Below are 21,454 nucleotides of genomic sequence, written 5' to 3' on the forward strand. Positions count from 1 at the left end.
GATGGAGGTACTCAGTGGTACTGTAGCCATATGTATCAGGACAAGATCTGCTCACTGCTTTCTTCAAGTGTTGCCAAGGAAAACCCATGCTCTAAGGTCTTTTGGATATGCTGGTAAAGTGTTGCTCCTTTTGCCTGTTGGTAAGGGAAGTCGTTTGGGAAACAGTTCAGAAGATTGCATAGATGTTTAGAAATTTGATGATAACTTATAAATCAGGCCTGTGTAATACTTGTTAATTTTATCTGAATTTATTTTTATGTTTAAAACAAAATAACAGTCCATATTTGACTAGTAAATCTATATGGCTTTAAGCTACATTTTCTGAGGTAGGCTAAAAAACCACAAAAATGAAACCATCTTCTGGAGAAGTGGGGGTGATGCGCAGACCATGGATTTTGATAGGAGTTTTGTTAGCATGTTCATTGATCTGTGAAATTACAGGTTTCCCAAAACCTCTTTATGAGAACACATGGCAAGGTTACATCTGCTTTTGCAGTGATGCTTTTCCTTTTTATTTTGACTTATTTGAGTCAAGGATGAAACATCTATGTTTCATTATATGCGATGTTAGCTTTTACTGCAGCTACACAGTGGTATAATCAACCTATTAACTTTTATTTTTGCTTTGAATGAAAACATGTTGATAAATTTACTGGTTTGCTTTTATAGTAGTGCTTGTACAGTTATTTGGCTCATAAAACATTTTAAGATGCTTTTTCTGTTCATTTTAAGTGATTTTTCAGTATCCAGTACGGCTTGTTAAAATGAATAGTGAAATAGTAAGCCTTAACTAGCACATTGTGAATGTGTCATTTGTGATCTTTTTCTATCATTACAAAGATATAAAAAAGATACAAAAAAATAACAATCTGGAGGATGTATTTTAAACTACTTAATTGCTTGAATATACGGATATGAACTACATTTAATGTATCCTTCTGATTAGGGCTGAAAAAAGAAGTAAGAACCCAGCCAATTGAAAAATCTTAAGACTGAACTTTAGTTGCAAACCTATACATTTTAATGATTCTGTGATTGAAAACCATGGACAAGTCTCTAGGGAAAACAACTAGAAAATGTAAATGCAAAATGTTAGTTAGCATTGATTATTTAAATCAAGACTTCCTGCTTGGCAATTTAAATAATGAATAAAATTGGCTTGAGTGGATCAATTTCATCATTTTTGTGCATTCTAAATGCCATAATTAGGGCTGTCTGTGCAGCCTGCATTGGGGAGGTCTTTCTCACACATGCACTGCCGTGCATAGTCTGGACTTCTCTTGCTTATTTGGTCCAAAAGGATCACTGCAGCATTGAGTAGAAGAGGGTGAGAACTCGGTATAGAGGAAAGAGCTTGCACTGCAGACTGCAGTTGAGATTGTGGTGTTGCTACCTTGTGCTGTCCTCACAGCAGGTGGTTGTTGGTCGGGTTTTCATGAGGAACATGGCCTGAAGGGCCACATGAAGATTGCAGGGCCAGTTCTTGTTCTCTCACTGTGCTTCAGCAGGTCTAGCTCTTTTGTCTATGGCTTCGTGGCTCTAATGGTGCAATGGGGGCGATGTCCACTTTTCAGAAAGACCAGGGATAAACAGAAATTCACGCTAGGGCCCTCAGAAGAGCTTTGTTTGACTGCTCTTGGCTTTGCCTTGCTTCTGGTCTCACTCTCAACTAGAGCAGAGGCCATATAAAGGCTGGAGGACAGATGGATATATTCTGCTACTTGAAGTCCGTATGGGAGAGTTTAAGTCTTTAGTAGTTACTCAGGGTACTGCAATCAGAATAGTGTCCCATAAGATGAACAAGGTAAAGATTTCGGAGAAAAGCACCATTTTTCATGAACACAACTAGTACAAATGAAAAAAAAAAAAAGAGAAAAGCTTTCAAACAAGTCTTGTTTTCAGGTGAGTAATGCTGGTTGTACAGTACAGATTTTAAATGAGGTAGCTAGTGATTAATATGTTTTTTCCTAAAGTGGTCGTGTACTGATATTTGGATTGCTTTTTCTGATTTGTAGAGTAGTCCATCACCAGCCAGCCAAAGCCTTCAGGGATTTTTCTTTTTTTAAGTAAAAGTTTCAGGTATAGCCATATTAAGACTTTTTGTCACCTTAAATTTGGTACCAGTGTTGTTAAATAAAGTTTTAAATGAGTTGCGAGGTGGTGCTTATGCCTAATAATTGGTGATCAGATGAGACAACTGAAGTATGTGTGCGTGCATGGGTGTATGTTTATCTTACACAGATTTTCAGTATTCTGCTCAGTTTCTTTTGATCTCAAGATGTCCTTGCTTTTGCCTTTTGTCTCCTTGTACTAGTTTCTTCTGTATTGTGAAGGAACCCGTTTTACAGAGACCAAGCATCGGATCAGTATGGAGGTAGCTGAATCCAAGGGGTTGCCTAAACTGAAATACCACCTGTTGCCCAGAACCAAAGGTTTCACCACTGCTGTCCAGTGTCTCAGGGGAACAGGTACTGGGAAGCTACTACTTGGTCTTTGCAGTAATTGTAACGTGTTGCTTAGTATGTTCTGTGTAGCGCAGTGTAGTATACTCTTACTGTTCATTAGATCCATTGCAATTAGTGAGTTGGCAGTGATAAGCATTCAGCATATCAACCATTAATTTCTGATTTGCCACATAACTCTCAGATACCAGCCATAAAAAAAAATTTAATCCTTTCATGTATGTCATTGTTGCTTAGTTTGTCAAGTCTGTCTTGTGTTTTGATAACTTACGTGCTAAGGAGATGGGAATGTCAAGTGTGTGATACACATAAATATGACATGAAAACACGAAGTAGCGAAGGGCATTGCTACCTTACATCATTAGTGCAAGGCTTGCACAAGGCTCTTTTGCTTTCTCATGCAAGGATACCAGCAGCGTGGTTGCTAGAATTGCTATAACAGCCGTGTTTTCTTTTTTACAACAGTTTCAGCAGTATATGATGTTACACTAAATTTCAGAGGAAACAAGAACCCATCTTTATTAGGAATTCTTTATGGGAAGAAATATGAAGCAGACATGTGTGTAAGGTGAGCATGTAATGATGGAGGTGAGCCCAAGACGCATGCTTTATCATGTTGATGTGCATTCAGGTTTACAAGAAATGTCCTTTCCTGTTTTAGCGGTGAAAGACTTTGTAGAAAATGGCACTGATTATCCATTGTGCTGAGGTACAGCAGGAACAGTCTTACGAAAGAAATGCTACCTCAGGGGAGGCAGAGTGCTGCAGCCCTAATGGGGAAGGAAGGAAATGTGTTCCAGTTACCAAATACTGCAACGTTTTAACCTTTCAGTTGGGAAGAAGGCTGCAGAGGTGATGGGCAGAGCTGGGATCACTCATTTGGAAGTGATTTAATTTTAACTATTTACATTTGCCAGACATATTCCTGATGAGAAAAGTGAGCAGACGGCTTAGCAGCTAGCAAAACAGCTGGTCTCACCGTTGCCACCTGTAATCCTGTACTGATGGCAGATGCGTGTAGCATGTCTAGCTAGATCTGGGGCGCACATGCATGGATCTACCTTTCTGTAATCAGACACAGAAGAGCAGCTGCATTCAATTAAGTATTTTATGGCTTGCTAATAGAGATGCGAGTTGGTTTTATTTATTGGTGAGGTAGTGGGAGGAAAGAAGAGAAATGCAGTTTTCAGTAGTTATCTAGAAGAGGTTTGGATTCAAGATGAGGATGATATTGCCAGGTACAATTACTAATTGTACACCACCAAAGAAACAAACTGCTATGTTCATATAACTTTGAATTAAAATATATTTGTATACTGAGTCAACATTCTCAAAGTCATTTTCTACACTTGAAGTTTTTCTCTGTTTTGGAGAGGAAGCAGTGAGAATAAGGAAATTATTTTTATAGTCTTTTTGCTGAAAATTGAATTTGTCCATAATGTGCCAATAGACTCAGTTTATCTCAGACAGAGGAAGAGTGTAAGCTCTTGTTCTTGGCGTATGTGTGTGCAGTTACCTGTGCAGAGATAAGAAACTTAGCTGGCTGCAGAGGATCCGGCCTTTCTCCTGACTGGCTGTAGAGAAAATCAGCTGAATTACCAGATGATATTGCTGTGAGTACCCTCTAGTGGTGATAGCAATACAGTGACAACTTTACTACAGAGCTTTCAGCGAATTACTTTCTACTGAGTTTTCACTAAGCATTATTTATATGAATTGAGCAGCTCCTCCTGTTAGAGCTAATGAAAGAAAATCTGTAAGATCTGGTGTCTGATTGGTTTATGGGATACAGAAATGATGAGAAATGTATTAGAATATCTTCCCTCAGTGCTGGAGACTTCAAGGCTTTAGTACATACTATGAAAATATATTCCCTGATTGAACATCAGCAAGTAAGTGGTATCTGGGATCACTGTGTCTAGAGCCCTCCTAGATGTCAGCCTGCTATAAAAGGGCCTTGATACGGTCCAGGTACTGCCAAAATACACTTGAGCTGTGGGTGAGATGTGTGGCTGCCCTCTAAAAAACAAGCAACCTCTTTGTGAATTGATCCAGGACTAAGATGTATGCCACTGAGAAAGAAGACAATACATTTTTGTGTGTTAGTGGCTTATCTTTGAAAATAAAAGAACGCAGGAAAATGGTTGGCTTTTCACCACTGGAAAGAGGCTCTTACAAGATGCTTGTTTTCACTGAGGTCAGGTAATTTTTGTATGCACCCAGAAGTGCATGCCTCAATCTGTAGGGCTGGAGATGTGAGGAAAGCCAAGTGCTGCAGCTGTAGAAGATGTTTTCCATAGAGTGGTACAGAGTGAATTTTTAACCACCCCTCCATCCATCCAAAATGTGGTTTCACTAACAAAATGTAACAAACAATTATCCTGGGGTTTGCCACTCTTTTGTCTTTTTCCAAGCTCTGGGTGCCTCAGTCTAAGCTCACTGGGAATCAGCTGGTGGCAGCTCCAGTGAAAGAAGAACACTGAATGAGAAAGGGTTGTTTCACTTTGCTCTGAAGTTGGTAGGAACTTACACAGTTTCTTTTGTCTTAGGAACCTGAGGTTTTAGGGTGGAGAATCAGGTGTTAAAAAATTTAAGTCTCAGTTCTTTTCTGCTTTTAAGACCCCTGCCATCAGTGACAATACCCGTAGCTTATCCCCATCATTGAATGGAAGATCTTCCCTAGTAGAGATCAAAAGTCAAATACCTGGATTTCCCCTTAATTCCTTTTTTCTTTTATTTTCTTTTTTAATCTCTCTACTAAACTAGGAGGTTTCCTCTAGAAGATATCCCTCAAGATGAAAAGGAAGCTGCGAACTGGCTTCATAAGCTTTACCAGGAAAAGGTAAACAGCTTTGCTTTTTCTTCTCTTTTGGGAGTTTCATGGGGTAGTGTATTAAGACACTGAGTAATGCACACTGTTCCACTGGATGGAGAGAAGAGATGGAAATACTCTGTGTAATTAGGCAGCCATCCCTCAAACTGCTGGAAGGAGCAGTACAGAAGAGTCCCTTGGCCACAGAAGGCTGGCTGGTGAGTAGGTATCAAATTGCCAGGAAGCACAATGGGATTCGGAGATATGCCTGAGTTGCAGAAGACTAATAGCAATCCACTGTCTTTTTATATTCTCCAGCTCTTGGGTCTCTGTCATACATTTGTAAAAGCTTCATTCTCCCTGTGGGTGTTTTTAGATACTTAAGAAGAGTGATAGCTGTCTATCAGGGACAGGCGGTCTTGGCTCTTAGTTGCAATTGTCCTTTGCTTTCATGTTTTTTCCGTTGTTTCTTTCCTTCTGCCTCCTGTTAACGCCTCTGTAGTGGTGTGTGACATGGTACGGACAGTCCCTGGCTTCTGCTGACAGGGACTGGTGTAGCACATAGCCAGCATGCGTTCAAACAGCCAAAAGCTTTTCTTCATCCCTTTCCTTTCCCTTGTAGTTAATTTCTTGACAGATTTAACAGTTCTGTGGGGAGGAGGAGTGAACTGTAATTCATGTTGCCCAGCCCTGATTGGTGGATTGTTGAACTTGAAATGTGTATCTTGATTTTTGTGTTGCCTGTCTTTGTGGAAAAAAAGAGGAGCACGGAAGCTTTAACTATCTTGGGCTTCCTTCTGCTGTGATGACCTGTGCTGCAGCATTTCCAAGCTCATATTTAGTGTGTAGGTAGGCAGCAGATTGTTCTCAGTTTCACTTTGTTCATTTCAACCTAATTTGTTTAAATATCTAAGCTTTAATTAAGAGGAGAGAGTAGCTATCATCTCACCCCTCCCATTAGCAGGCATATCAAACTAGTTTGTAGGTTTCTGATGTTGCTGGGCTGGAACATTAAGGTGTATTTTACAGAGGTGGCCTTCCTCTGCCTGGCTCCTGCTTTGTTAATCAGTAAATGCAGAGCACTAAATGCAGATGTGGCACAGAGCATTCACTCCTCTTGGTGCTATTCCTTAGGCAGAATGCTCTGCTTTGCTTCCAGATGGAGGGCTTTGTGTTCTTGCTGGTGTTGACTGTACTTCTGCTCAACTTTGGTGTGAGCTGTTGCTGTGGAGATGTTACTTATATATGTGGATATTTATATGTTGATCTTACGGTGGTAGCAACATGTTGTTGAAATACTCTTCCTGCACAGAGGGTATGTCCTCAAAACGATGTGTTATTGGCAAGGAACACCTTGTGCTTCTTAGGCCTTTTAAGGGATGCTAAAAAGTAGAACAGCTTAAGTGGGAAAAAAAGAGAAATAGTCAAACTCGAGCCACCCTTAATAACGGCTTGGAAACTTTACCGAACATTCTTACAAACTGAGGGAAGACTGTGGGCTCTCTGCTCCTCTGAGTGATGCATTTCATGATTGCATCTCTCCGCAGGCTCAGCTCAGTATGCAGCTGCTCTGTTGAAGACTTCGGGTTATGGCTAGCACAGTGTTGTCTCTGCTGGTTAGCTTGTGCTTTGTCTTCCTCTTCTGGCTGTACATACAGCACTTTGCTGTGCTTTGCTAACCTTTCTGGAAGTAAAAACAGGAAGAAGAAGCACTCAGCAAATAGGCAGATAGTGTCTGAATTAGCCTCTGGCCTGACACTGCCCTAAATTCCCCTGCAATTAAGAGAAGAGATGAAGGTTTTGTAATGGAGAGGCTGATACAATGTCAGTTTCTGATGGTGGCTAAGATTGCCTTCAGAGAGCTTATACAGTGGCCTCAGCGATCAGCGGAAATGCCCAAATAAATGACAGCAGATGGAAATGGATGCTGTGTACTCTGTATGGGTATTTACCACAGATACTGTCCTTGATGTTGTCCTACAGTGGACTAGTCTTGGATCACTTGGTGTGCAAACATTACAAACCTGTTTTCTCCTGTCTTCTCTTTGTTCCAGGATGCTTTGCAAGAGATGTATAATCAGGAAGGCATATTTCCTGGCCAGCAGTTTAAACCTCGTAGGAGACCATGGACGCTCCTAAACTTTCTTTTTTGGGCCACAGTTCTTCTCTCTCCTCTCTTCACATTTGGCTTCGGAGTTTTTGCAAGTGGATCACCTCTCCTCATCCTTGCATTCCTGGGATTTGTTGGAGCAGGTAATAAAAGCAGAGACAAAACTAAGCCCAGAGTGACACGTAACAGGATCCATTACCTCCAACAAGTTCTGTGTATTAATTAATCTGGATGGGGCTTGCAGATGAGTATTTGGCACTCACTCTGTAGTCTTTATATTGTATAGCATTTTTATTATTTCGAATGCTTTAATCCAGGCAGGCTTGCCTTCATATCTTGGGCAATATCTACAGCAATCAATAGCAAGTGAGTCTTACAGCCCATTATTACAGTTCCTGAAGGAGGAAATACTTTTAATGGATACCTTGCCTGTGAATGAAAAACCCCCACAACCAACCAACAAAACAAACAAACAAACAAAAGCAAGAAACAGAAAAAAAAACAAACACTCTCCCCAACAAAAAACCCTAAGGAAAAAAAAAACAAGCCCATAACCAAATACCAAAACCAAATGGGGGCTGGGGAAGGGAATATAGCTCAGTGTTCACACTACATGTTCTGTTAATCAACATAGAAGCATTAATTATATTTTTAAATATAGATTGTCCTCCTCTTCTAGTGATGCCTGACCTGTGATCCATATGCAGCCTCATACAACGCACTGTTGCTCTGTAGTCAGCTACTGTCTTCAGGATTAGGTTAACTCATGTTGGTTATGCCTGTGTGTTTGTTACTTCCTGAATCCCTGAACTGGTTTTAATATGCTCCCTATTTCTCTGTTATATTTTAAAGCTTCCTTTGGAGTTCGTAGACTGATAGGAGTAACCGAAATAGAAAAAGGCTCCAGCTATGGCAACCAGGAATTCAAGAAAAAGAAATAACTGACAGCTGCAGTTCAGCACATATAACCAGACTATGGTGTCCAATTAACTTCAGTTAAAAAAAACAATGAACACTTAGAAACTGTATTTTCTTAATAACTGATGACTAATATTAATGAATAAAACTTGAGCCAAGAAGGAAGAAGTTGGAGGCATCAACTGAAGAGAACGCATCAACTTTCTGCCTGTTTAAGGATTACTGTAGTCAAACTGTGGGAGAAAATCTGGGGTGGGATGAAAGAAGCAGCTAATTTTTCTTGCTTTGTTAGGGGACTTGGGAGTGGGGGAAGAAAAGAGGGCATTGGCCGTGGCCACATGCATCTTCAGATGACTGAATACACTCGTTTCTGTCAAGAGCACTATACTTACTTTTACAACAGGAGCCATTGAATGTTTCCTCTTGCTAAAGCCAACATGTTTGTTGATTTCCAACTTTTTTTTATTAATGAGCCAGGAAAATCAACCCTTCTTAAATTAATTGCAGATGTTTATTTGGTTAGAGTAATTCTGGAAAGGCTGTGTTGTCATGGCTGCAGATGAAATCCTATTTGTCTGTTACAATGATACTTTTTATTTTTAGGCAACCTCTTAAAACTTCTTTAATGTGAGGGAATGGGTAGTGGAGTTTGGAAGCAGTGCGTTATTGATCAGCACATCCCGTAGAACAGATCCACTAGTATTAAAACAGTTTAAAATTCTCCTCATACCTCCTGCTAATTGCTCAAGGCTGTTTAATTTCAAAGTATTACTTCAGTCTCGAGTGTTGTTTCCCTGTTTCACATCCCACATATATGATGATCTTGTTTCTCTTTAAGGGCTTGTTATGTTTTCTGAATTAATGGTGACTGAGGAATTTAGAGTTGTGTGAAGAAGGAAATTAATTCAGTTTTTCTGATGTTTTCTCCTATTATTTCTATTTGAATCTCTTATTGCCAAAGTCCATTTCAGCCAACCTCTCTCAGTAAACTGGGAAGCAGCAGCAGAAATCAGCACAATAGTTTTCAAAATGTCATCTTTTACAAAAATCTGAAAAGGAGAGAGGTCTATAGCAATCAGATTTCAAATACTGTCATTTCTTGAACTTTTAATGAGAGTTTTGACATTGATTCAGATGGGGCCAGGTTCTTACTGGCCTTGTGTACTGCAGTGATAGGGTGTGCTGCATTTTCTACTTGGACGTGCTTTAGATGTTAGTCTGAAGTATATTGCAAGGTGAGCTGTGCTGTTTAGAAAGAGTATAGGGTCTCTTCAGGGATTTTAAATATCTTTAGTTTTGCTTGTTGACTTTTGACACTGAAAATTAGAGATTAGAATCATGCTGTACCTGTGCTTTTTTCCAGACACACATTCTGAGATTTTTGTAGATTGCTGCTGTATGGGTAGCAAACAGATATGTTATCTAACCGGTGTACCTGTATACTCGAGTCTGAAGGCCACAATCTGCATTTGGCTATGCTCAGAAGTTGGTGAAGTGGGTTGCAGATCTAAAGCTGAGGGCAGAAGCTGACTCTCGGGGTCTGTATTTTTAACCCAGCTGCCACTACTTATCTGACTTTTGTAAAGAGCAGATCTTATCAAAGCAGTGGTCATTATTTTCATCTTTGCTCTAGTAGCCAAGATAAGAGAGTAATAATTTACCTTCTTTTCATATTTGCTGTAACTGTTGGAATGTAACCTCTTACCCCACAGGTTTTTCTGTTTTCAAACACTGGAAAAGCAATTTTGTAACTTAGAAAAATATTTTACTTGGGGTCATTAATCACTGTTCTGTCAGGCACTTGATTTTTATTTGTGGTCTTTTCAACAAGAGGTTTTGAAGGATGACCTACTTTGTCTGTATCCTATTAGACTCATCCTCACTGAATCACTGTACCTGTAGCCCCAGCATTCATATGTCATCTTTGTCCCCTCAATAAATCTTTACTAAGATAGGGATGCAAAACTGTTGTTAATCTTAGTGGAATTTGGAATATGCTTTTGAAATTGAGGAGAACAGAGCTTAGCCAGGACTCTGTTTTCCTTGCTGAATGTTTGTGTAATTTGTCTTTAAATACGGTTAGACTTCCAAATGCTGATGAAGATAACTCTGATTTTTTTCCCTGTGTTTTAACCAGAGGACTAAAAGCAGTGGGCTTTTTGTTCTTTTCTTTAGTCTTTTATTTCTTTTTCCTTAAGTAATTCAGTAATGGATATAATTCCTGCTGCTTAGAGAGGTTACAAATGCTGTACACTTGCTTCCTGAAGATGATACTGAGTTTATATAAATCGTACTGGCTTAGCAGAGTGAGTCTTGCAAAGCAGTCTGACCACTGACATGTTTTATACTTACATTTTGAGCAGTATATTAATGGGATGAAAAGAATTTCACAAAATAAATCCCCTCTTAATACTGAGAAGAGGGGAGATGGTTAAAGGAGAGGGGAATTAATAACCTTTCTCTTTACGGGATTCTTTTCTCCTCTTAGTGCATGTAGCTCCCTATTCTGAATCATGGGATTAGTGCATGTACATCAAGGGGAGAATAATCAAGATTTCATATTTTCTTATGATAACTTATTGGTCATGCTTTCTTTTTGAAAATATAATACATCATCACTTACTTAACTTTTGCTCTTCTAAACAGACATATCAGTACTCATTTTGAAAACTGAAATATATAGCAATGCACAAAACAGTACAAAACCAACACAAGTCTCTTCATTTTGAATTTTATCTCTTCAATAGGGGTTTTTATACACATGCACGTGCACATGTACACAGAGTATGTATAAATTAAAATGACTGGAAATAGCTGAAATTAATGTCACTAATGAAGATTAGCAGGTGGCTTGGATTGGAAAAATGAGCATAGATTTTATATCTTATTTTCTTCTGGTTTAATAGAACATAGCTTGTATATTTGACTACCAAGCCCTTTAAGAGCAATAATAAACAAAAATATATCATGTTTTTCGTCTTTTGCTTTTCAACCACACTAGGTTTAATAAACTTAAAGCTATGGGAGCATTTTCTCTCTCCACTCTTGAAAACTTTCACTTACTTTTTCATTGTTTAGACTAAATACCATATTCTCCAGTGTGGACTTGCAAGCTGACTGCCATGGAGTTCAGCATTGACTCCGAAGATGAATGGTTCTCCGACTGATATGGACAGATGCTAAACTCTATGCCTTGACAGCATTTGACATTGTCATAAAGAATGATCATGTTGCTCTCGTCAGCAGTTCCAAGGTAGCATCATGTTGACCTACATCTAACCTGGTGGGAGAGCTTGGAGACTGCTGGAGTAGTGGCATCTCTCACTTTGGAAGGCACAAAAAGCTGATGCTGAAGAAGGACTGGATAACTGTTATCCAGAGGTCTTGGCTCAGTAGGAATTACAGTTCTCTGTTGCCCATTGTGGGCTGAATGTGATCTTGCAATTGACTTTGTCTGGCACAAAAAGCATGGGCAACATTCCTTTGTTCTGCTTTAAGTTATCTTGAAGGGCTCTACACTTGCTTGTTGACCAATGAATATAGCTACTACCTTTGTCCTAATTGCCTAGTATTCACAGAAAAAGTCAGCGTGTCTGCTCACTTCCACATGATACCACTTGTCTCAGTCATGGATGTCTGTATTTGCTCACCTGTGTTTTCTGCAGATGGTACGGTTACAACCTCTTAGCTGGAACTTTGAGCTTTCCAGTTCAGCCAATCCTGTAGAAACTGTCTCACATAGCTGGGGTTTTGTCTTCCTGCATTTTGCCCTGGTTGACGTGCTCAGTAGGTCTGTAGTGACACAGTTTGTGTTAAGCGATAATGCAACTTTGCTGCTTCAGAGCCAAACTTTCATTAGGGAAGGTAAGGCCTTCCCAGGCCTGCTCACATAGGCCATCACTACCTGGTAACAGGTCCCTCTGGCATTGATGAAACCAACAGAAGGGAGCTGAAACAAGGTCTTTACTAACACTTGGAGTAATTAGCAAGGAGGGCTCACTGCACATCTGATAATTTCTAAAGGTAGTGTTCCTGTCTGGGACTACCCCAAAAAACTGGTTTTGCTTTGTGTACATTTTGATTAAAGAAATGTGGGGTTGGAGGCTTTTAATTGAAGGCAGGTAATATTCACATATTTTGGCATCTTGGAGAAGTATGTACTAAGAAGTCTATGGCCAAAATTGGACAGATCTCACCCAAGTGTTTCATTTGGATGCTGGAAACCAATGCAGATAAAAGTGAAAAATCCATTCCTAGATTTCCTTTGAAAATTGGATGTGGTGGTGTAGCTCACAGCGTCTCCTGGATACACTTTAAGTCACTTGGTGTGAAGTCATCTGCTGCAAGCCAGGAACTACTACACATTCTGGTTTATTCCTGGGGAAAGAAGCCCATCCCCATAATGGCAATGCTGAATTTATACATTGGCCAGGTTCTTCACAGCTACTTGTTTCCACAACTCTGAATGTTCTGGTCCATAATGGGCTGCCAGCACTGAGTGAAGCCAGGATTTGAAGCAGGTGGCAGCAGGTGAGAGCTGCAAGGCTCATTGCTGAAGGCAGCAGGGACACCAACAGGTCTGGCCAAAGTCTTGCCCTGAGAAAATGGAGCCATTGCCAAGAGTTTTGCAAACCAGAGAGAAGCGTGTATGTGGGCAGCAAACTGACTCCAATATGAATGTGAAACTTCCCTGTGACAACTTAAAAGGTAACTCTTAAAATACTCATGTGATCAGGGTTGGAATTTGTTTCAAGGGCTTGTTACAGATGGCAACTCTTGTTCTTGCCACACTTCCCCCTATTTATCTTGAAGACTAGTTTGATTGTTTCCGCAATCTCTGCATCAAGGTCCTTGCAGATTGTTGGTTGTGTATTTTTTACCTGCTGTGGTTTTGAGGGAGAACTTTCTGGAAGTCAGTGTTAAGAGAGTCTGCACCCCATTTGGTGGCCACCAGCAAATGTCATCAAAATATTTCCTACTTTGCAATTGGGAAGACAGTGGATTGGCATCTGTAAGACAAACATGTCACGTCTCTTATCCTGTGCCCCTCTGGGTCTATGGAAAGCTGCCTGTATTTCTTAAAATGTTCTACGTGTAGTTACAAGCCAGTCTTGGGACTTTGAAACTGTGAAGAAAGTTAATTTGTGAACTCTCACTGTTCAGAGTACTTGAGTGCAACTGATTGTCATTTCTGAAAAGCTTTACATTAGCAGAAGCAGCATTTTATCTTTTTAAAAGGAAATGTATTTTTAAAATAGACACTTTACCAGAAACCAGACTTTAATGGTTCTATAACCTAAACTGGAAGTATTCTTTAGTATGGGGACTACCACTACCAATGTGTAGTCTTACACATTTTATTTCTTTTTTCATTTTGACCAGTGTGCATTTTCAAGGAAAACACACAGCTTTACCAGTCACACTAAAACCTAATTTACAGAGGGAGGAAGAGTGGGCACTAGAGGCTAATCAGAAATTAATTCCTTTTTCCCCAAGGCGTGAACTGGTTCTAGAGGCCTCCTTTGTTTATGTGCATGTGCATCTGTGCAGAGAGCCAAGCAGCGTCCCCTCGTGTTATTTTGCTTCAGCTTTGCCAGAGCTGTACCTTATGACAAGGGAATGCTGCTGCCTGAATGCCAGGCAGCCACCGTCAGCTGACGTGTCGCTTACTCCTAAAGATCACCAGCAGTAATGTAGCTTTAATGAAAACCTTCTCTCTGAGAAAACTCACCCTCCTTAACCTGACTGATTTGTTACAAACCTGTCAAACGTAGCCAAATCTAATGCGTAATAACACTGTACACAGGGTATGCATTTACTGGGCATGTGTATATATTTTTGTACGTTTTTACGATTATTTCCTACACTTGATTTTATGATGTTCAGAAGAGATGCATCTGAATCTGGTTAAAAACAAGAAGCTATTCAGAAAAACCCAAACCTGTCACCTACTGTAGTTTCTACTAAGATCTGTGCCCAAACAAATACGCAGATTTATAGTGCTATGCAAATACTACTTTGTAAGTTGTCTCTTAAATTTTGCTGAAGTAGTTCACGCTGTTTTTACTGGGCTTTCAGAGAAAGACTAATGCAAAAGACTCACCTTGTGAAATAAAATAGCTTTGGCTGTGTGAAAGTGCTGTATATTAGAATCTCATTCACGCTTTCAGTTGCTCATTTTAACTGTATGGGATTTTGTATGTAATATGCTGGCATAGAGGGTTTTTTAATGGTGCCTGAATAAGAAAGGGTGACTGCCCAGCATCTGGGTGTTTTGCACTGTTACCAATTATGTGCTGTAACTGGGAGATCTGCATCCTTTTCCTGTTTGACATTCTGGTCTTTGTAACTAAACATGCACTAAGGGCTGTTGTCTTTTTGCTTTTGTTTCCATTTATGCTTTTTGGTCTGTCCTGCAAACTGATCTGTGTGAGGGGCACATCTGCAGCAATAATCTGGATGGGCTGTTCTGTGGGGGCTGCAAGTAAAGAACAAGCTGAACCCCATGTCCATTCCCAGTCATTGAGCCACTTACTGAGAGCTGCAGAGGGATGGTACGTTGCCATACCGTTTGTAGAAGTTTCACATAGCTCCTCCAAATGACCGTGGATGGTGGGGAGGGATGTTCCTTTCTGGAAGAGTCCTCTGAAGTAAACCCAAAGCTGTATGGTCTGAAATGTTGAGACTCCAGCAGGGTAAGCTGGTTGTATGGGTTATTAAACTGTAGATTAAACCACTTTTCAAAATCTGACATCTTTTAAGCTTCTGTTATTCACTGGAAGATGAACACCTTGCCCCTTCCTCAGCTGTATGCCAACATCATGCACTCCTACCTACTAGAGCAAAACAAGACATACTGGAAGTTCATTTAGCATTTTTGCTCCCTTCCCCATACCTTTATGAGAAGGCTGCCCAGCAGAAGTGGATCGCTACAGTTCCTACCCCTAGTATAACCCTGGCCTGCCTCTGTGCCTGCTTGGTCCCCTAAGACATCAGCTCTGCTTTGGGACGTTTGTGCCTGTAACAAGTGACGGACGTGATAACACTATGTTCCTGTCATCTTTTTGCTAGAGTGCAAGCACTGAGTTCTTAGTTTCTCCTGTAGGTTTTTCTGTGATCCTTTGCTCCTTTGAATATTCCATGTTGTGCTGAAGCACCTTAAAGACCTTTTTGTGGAGAGGGTGGGCTCCAATTTCAAGAGTATGCACACAGAAGGTTCCTTTCTGTGACTTTGCACAAACACGGCTTTTCTTCTCTCTATGCCACCACTGAGACTCCTCAGACTCACTTCATTTTTAAAGGATGAAGATTTTGACCTGGAATTTTTAATGCTTTGTTCCAGGACTACTATTTAAGCTTTAAAGTGAGAAATATGAGTCAAAGTTTTTACTAGTACAGAATATGAAGAATTAATTGTATTAAGATGGTATGATCCTTAGTACATGCATGCAGAAGCCAAGCCATGAAAAGCAAAGCCACAGCTGGTCCTGGAGCAATGTGCTGTCTTGCCATGCACTGCTAAAAAAACATCACTGTTGTCAGTTCTTGTCCCCAGAAGTACCTATTTTCTCTCACTGCCTATCCACTCTGCCCTTCTGCAAGTCCTCTTTCCTGAGCTGCTTTGTCTTGGTGAACCAGCCAGTGACAGACATCACAACCCCACATACTGGAGGAGCAGAAGCGGTCACCAGTAGGAGGTAGAGGCAAGGGTAGGTGAACGGGGCAGCATGTCACCACAGTATTTGATGGCCAGCACTGTGAGGTAGCTGTGGAAATGAAAATGCTTGCCAGCTGGATGAAGGCGCAAGGAATGTTGTTGGGTGGTTGGTTTCTGTACAAAGCAATCCATATAGCTGTGACCTTTAAGTTGTGGGAGCTTCTTATACAACTTCTCTTTAAACTGCAGACACAGTAGGAAGTTCACTGTGGTGGTGGTGGCACTTCGTAGGGCTAGCTCTTCTGGATTCCTTAATCTCACTTAGTCCACCCTTTTGCAATAAAAGTTCCAATACTGCATTAATACATTTGGGAAGACAGCCTGTACATCTAAAACTGTAATCTGTTCCCGAGAGGCTTGTTAGACTGAATGCATCTTTGAAACAAAACTTTATGTAAATATAACATTTTTTTTTATAGGTAAATATAAGCTTAATAACACTGTTACGAGTTAATTAAATACCCTTCTGGATTTTGCTACTCTATGGATTCACATCCATGAACATATATATATATGTGTGTGTCTGTCTATGTCAGAGTCCAATACGGTTTGACTGGGTTGTTTTAGATACCCACATGTGGAGGGTGTAATGTTTAATTCCCACTATGGTGGTCTGCCTGACTCTGGAAGATGTTTACACCATGGGTTGATCCACTCAACTGTTCATAGCTCTTCATCTAAAACAAAGGTCACCCTTCAATTCTGTTTCTGTTGAGCTGAAGTCAGCTTGCTTTGCAGCAGCTGTGATCAGTCAGTATTCAATGAGCTTCACAGGCATGCCCCCCTTACCAATCTCCACCCAGCTGCCTTCCCTTCAAAGGGGTTTATTGGTCAGCTACGATAACATCATCTCAATATACGATATATGGTATGATAACAATATATTACATTATCTATATATAAAAATCCCCATAATGCTGAGACAAGGGGAAGCACAAAATTACAAAATGGAATATATAAACCTTTAGAATCAGTTTTAAGTAATGTTAATTTTGATGGCTTTGTAACAGTAGCAATGGAAAATCACTGAGGTGCATAATACACAGAAAAAAAAGTAGAGTACAGCTAGAGAGCATACTGAGAATTCTTGTACAAGATAAACCGTTGTAGTTGACATAGTTTTAAGAAAAACAGTCTAGAAGAACAGGACACAGGGATAAGGAGTTATCTGCGAATGGCAGGTGTCCAGGATGGGCTGCAGTTAAACCAGCTCATAAGTAGGAGGACAGGAGGATTATTATGTCTCTGGTGCTAACGAACCAATTAAGCTGGTATGAGCATCTACTGCGTGTGCTTCAAAGGCTGCCAAAAGTGATGAAGATTGTTGGGAGAAGTCAACGACCCTCAGAGACCACCACCACAATTCTGTACACATGCGGGAACTTTCTGGAAAAGGATGTAATCCATACGTAGCCTCATGAATATGTATGTATGCCCAGTGGCTGTAGAAGGGCAGCTTGTGTAGCAATACAGTGACACGTTAGGAGGAGCTATTCCCCGTGTCTCCCGGCGCCGCATTACCTGCTTGTCAGCTTGAAAACTTTGTTGGCAAGTTTGTTCCTGGAGTTTTCTCCGAATCAATGCCAACATTGTTGTGTTCCTGCTGTGATGAAGGCACGTGCCAAAGGGGCAGGATTGGTGAGCTGGCTTGAGCTGCGCCACCTGAGGCAGCATGGCTGCAGCAGACATTCCTGCTCACTGCCTGAAAGGCAAAGCATGTTGCTCCCCAAGGCATTTGCTAGAAAGCAAACTACCAAGAGGAGATACCAGGTTGTTGTCTGTAGTAAATGCCTCTGCACAGGCACTGACGCATAACTGGAAGGATATAATGTGCAGGTTTCCGGGGGATTGACTGCGAAGAACATGGTACAGAGCACATTTGACTCTGATGACAGGTTATTTTTTTTAATTCACTGGCACTTATGATGTGAACTGCCTTTATTTTCATCTTGCTGATGTAGGTCAACTTTTGCAAAAGCTGAATTCAGCAGTGGCCTAGTTGTGACTTCTCTTTTATTTATTTCTCCAATGAATTTACAAGTGGCTATGAACTAGTGGCTGCTTCATTTATGAGGAAAATCAGTGTAACAAAGTAGGGTTTAAGAACATGTATAAATCTCCCACCTTGGCTGCAATGAATTACAAACTACAGGTGTTTTCAGGAAAATGTTATTTCTTCTGTGCTTCCCAACAGCTCAAAGCTCCTTGTCAAAGGTAAGAGAGTGCTACACGCTCCTTTTTTCCTATCTTTTAAATCAGCTGTAGCAATGTTATATGTCAAGATTAGGGCTGGAAGATCATCTTTCAATTGTAGACCTTTACCATGCAAAACCACCCAACTACACTGTTGCAGGCTGCTTCTCTCAGTCCATGAAGGCTCTCATGGCAGTGGTTTGGGCTCTCCCCTGGCATTTGTGTTTCCCCATCACTCTGGGAAGTGTGAGCTCTTTCATGGTGGTTTCTAGAAAGAAGAACAATGCTGCACTTTATTCCATCTGACCAAAGCTCTCCACTTTATAATCCAGCCAGGCACTGCTCATGAAGCAGAATGGAGCCCTGCAGCTTGTTTGTCATCGGACATTTTCATTTATGTGGTGACATTTAAGACAATGAGTTTACTTAAGGAGGAAATTCTTTCCTGTTAGGGTGGTGAGGCACTGGAATGGGTTGCCCAGGGAGGTTGTGAATGCTCCATCCCTGGCAGTGTTCAAGGCCAGGTTGGACAAAGCCTTGGGTGATATGGTCTAGTGTGAGGTGTCCCTGCCCATGGCAGGGGGTTGGAACTTGATGATCTTAAGGTCCTTTCCAACCCCAACTATTCTATGATTCTACTTGACCTTAAGCCTGTTCAGACCATTGCGGTGACTGGGGTGTGTATTTGTGCGTTGCTTACTCTCGTTGCTAGCAGGGAGGTTCACAGCAAGACTCACTGAGTGAACATGATCCAAGAGTTTGCCTGGCAAATCCTGTATTTCTTATCTGATTAATTCAGTGGTTCACTAAAGGATGGAGAAGACCTTCTCAAACTGCTAAGAAATGCTTCCTTGAAAGGGCTTTTGAATAACCTGCATCTGTGAGGGGCTGACAAGACATAACCATGTGGTGCAGAATGGAACCCAGTATTTTTGAGGAGGGAAATTTGCTCAGACCAGGGTTAGTTCCTTGTCAGATGGGAATGAACAAATGTCATTCTCACCACTGCCCCCAGCCCAGAACCGCAGCAACCTGAAAACTTGTTACTTCCTGAGCCTATGCACTCTTTTGCTGGCAGCCATACAAGAAAGCAGTTGGCCTATCTAAATTAAGTGCCACGCATAATGGAATATCAATCACTGCTGTTAACTCCAAAGCGATAACGTGGTTAGGGAGAACAAATTGCACTGAGGTAATTTTTCTTTTTTTTTTTTTACTCTCAAAGCAATCTCTCAGTGCAGCAACCTCTGGAGCTAATATTAGGTCTGGGAATTTCACAGGCACTAATAGGATTAGGTACAACTTCCTTTTCAGTGTGATGGGAGTCAAGTGTTTAATTCCCTTGGGCTTCTCTGAGATTTCAGCACAGATTCAGAAGTGGCACCCAAACCATCAGTACACCCAGACCTCCTCTTGACTGTCCCCCAGGCAAGGATAGAATTGCTAATCCACCATCAGAAGGGTAAATGGCCTTTCCAAGGAAAAGCACTTGGTGTGCAACCTGTGACAAAACAGTTTGTGCTCCAACTCAAAATGTAAAACAAAATATCATAACTTCATATAGTACCTTTTCAGAATATGAAATAATAGAATTGTGCTCTTTCACTCACAAGAGGAAACCTGTTCTTATTTACCAACAACTCATTTGGGGCATGGGATGGGGGATGTCAAGTTAAGTCCTACTCAGCTTCAGTTTGGTGTTTATGGCAAGGTTCATGGTGCCTTTCCATCTTCAGGAGCAGCTGAGAAATACTAATGGAGTGTTAAAAGTAGTGAAGACCTGCTTGCAGTGCTGCTAGAGGGCTCTGGATGTAAGTAGCATCATCTGTTAGAAATATTTACTGTTAATTATTTGGGGGGCAGTGCTGGTCAGAGCAAGAATTGATGAGAGATCTCATTGTCCCTTCTCTCCTATCTGTCAATGGTATCTTTTGTTTATTACAGCTGCCTTAGCTTTATTACTAAGAGGGTCAATGTCTAATAGGATCAAATCCTGAAATAGAAACCTGTGACAGAAAAAGCCTGTGCTGCCTGGATGCCTTTATGATAAAACATACTGTTGTGTCGCTGGTTGCTTAGTCCTCCTTCTCTGTGAAATCACATATGCACTGAAAGTAAGAGGTGTCAGTTGCCAGTTTAACCCTCTGTGAGGATCACTGCTATCATGGCATTTAGGGTACAAGGCTTTCAAAAATGAAGGCTAGTGCTAACAGAGCATCTTACCATTTGATGGTGGTGTAAGAGAAAAAGTCTCCTCTTAATGGGACTCACTCTCCACACTCCACTCCTGCTACTATGCATAAAAGCATCTGACATCTTCATAACAACATCCCAGTGCATGCATAAAAGCTGTCCTCTCTATCCAAACTCAAGATGATGAGTTTGGTTATACCTGTCATGTCACTGCAGAATGCAAGAAAAGAAATAGGACTCTAAAGTGGAGGATTCTTATCTGAATATTTACTTCTAGGCTTATGATGGCTTTCTGAGCCTCCTCTTCAGATTTCATTATTCCTGTAGTATTTCCATTTGTCACCCAGGGACAACCTGCGTAAGGTAAGCTTGTAAGGGAATCTCATTTCTAATTAATATGGTATTTTACTTAATAACTAATAGCTTTTGACATGGTAATTTTGAAATGAGCTTTCCCTTGATGAATTCAGAGAAGAGTATTTAAATAATGGTTCCCTCCTCTCCTCTTCCCATCAATTTTTAATTAAACCTTGGATGTGTGAGCTCTTCCCCAGGCTGGTACAATGGACAAGCAGAGATCTTTATTGCCTAAAAAATCAAATTACAAACTTTATGGTCTAGCCCTTACCAATTTCACTCATGCTCTTCAGAAGCTAGTCCTAAGCAGGAGCATAAATGAAGGAACAGCCCAGAACTACTCTGTTACAATATGTCTGTAAACCTATGCAAAACCATAATTAGCTGGTTAAGTTTATTTTATTAATGTTTCCCACAATGTGTTTTCTAAAGGGACTTCTAGAAATTACCACACGTGTACTTCTAAAGTGTATGAAGTGAAAATGAATAGAGTCGTGAATATATGCTGAAGGAAAGGGTTGTCTTTTGCCTGGTCTGTACAGCCTCCAGCTAAGGGTATAACAAGTGCATGAACTGCAGTGTGTGGCTGCTAAAGCAACTTAAGTAACAGTGATTTTCCTCCTGAGCTATGAACTCAGTTGGCTGTGATATGGGTTAAATAAATCCTGGTCTATCTCTGCACTCATGGCAGG

General features: G+C 40.7%; 2 protein-coding genes and 1 long non-coding RNA gene across 8 annotated transcripts in view; 2 read left to right on the top strand and 1 right to left on the bottom strand.

The window, feature by feature from the left end:
* The window catches only part of AGPAT3 (1-acylglycerol-3-phosphate O-acyltransferase 3), a 94,052-nt gene extending 82,780 nt beyond the window's left edge, over positions 1-11,272 (top strand). For all 6 annotated transcript variants that reach the window (XM_062602559.1, XM_062602558.1, XM_062602560.1 and 3 more), the window contains 5 exons: positions 2,315-2,468; positions 2,928-3,030; positions 5,229-5,304; positions 7,329-7,527; positions 8,237-11,272. In XM_062602559.1, the coding sequence (XP_062458543.1) occupies positions 2,315-2,468; positions 2,928-3,030; positions 5,229-5,304; positions 7,329-7,527; positions 8,237-8,325 (621 nt within the window). In that variant the 3' untranslated portion in view covers positions 8,326-11,272. The remainder of the gene's footprint in view (positions 1-2,314; positions 2,469-2,927; positions 3,031-5,228; positions 5,305-7,328; positions 7,528-8,236) is intronic.
* Positions 1-21,454, bottom strand: part of LOC134155374 (uncharacterized) — a 422,006-nt gene that overhangs the window by 159,171 nt on the left and 241,381 nt on the right. The window lies entirely within an intron of this gene.
* On the top strand, positions 18,118-20,763 carry LOC134155401 (uncharacterized). Its single transcript, XR_009961542.1, has 3 exons — positions 18,118-18,233; positions 19,949-20,273; positions 20,683-20,763. It is a non-coding gene; the product is annotated as an uncharacterized LOC134155401 (long non-coding RNA).

The sequence above is a fragment of the Pezoporus occidentalis genome, unplaced genomic scaffold (genome assembly GCF_034315485.1).
Source record: "Pezoporus occidentalis ecotype Australia unplaced genomic scaffold, CSIRO_AGI_Poc_V1 ctg77, whole genome shotgun sequence".
NCBI lineage: Eukaryota > Metazoa > Chordata > Aves > Psittaciformes > Psittacidae > Pezoporus > Pezoporus occidentalis.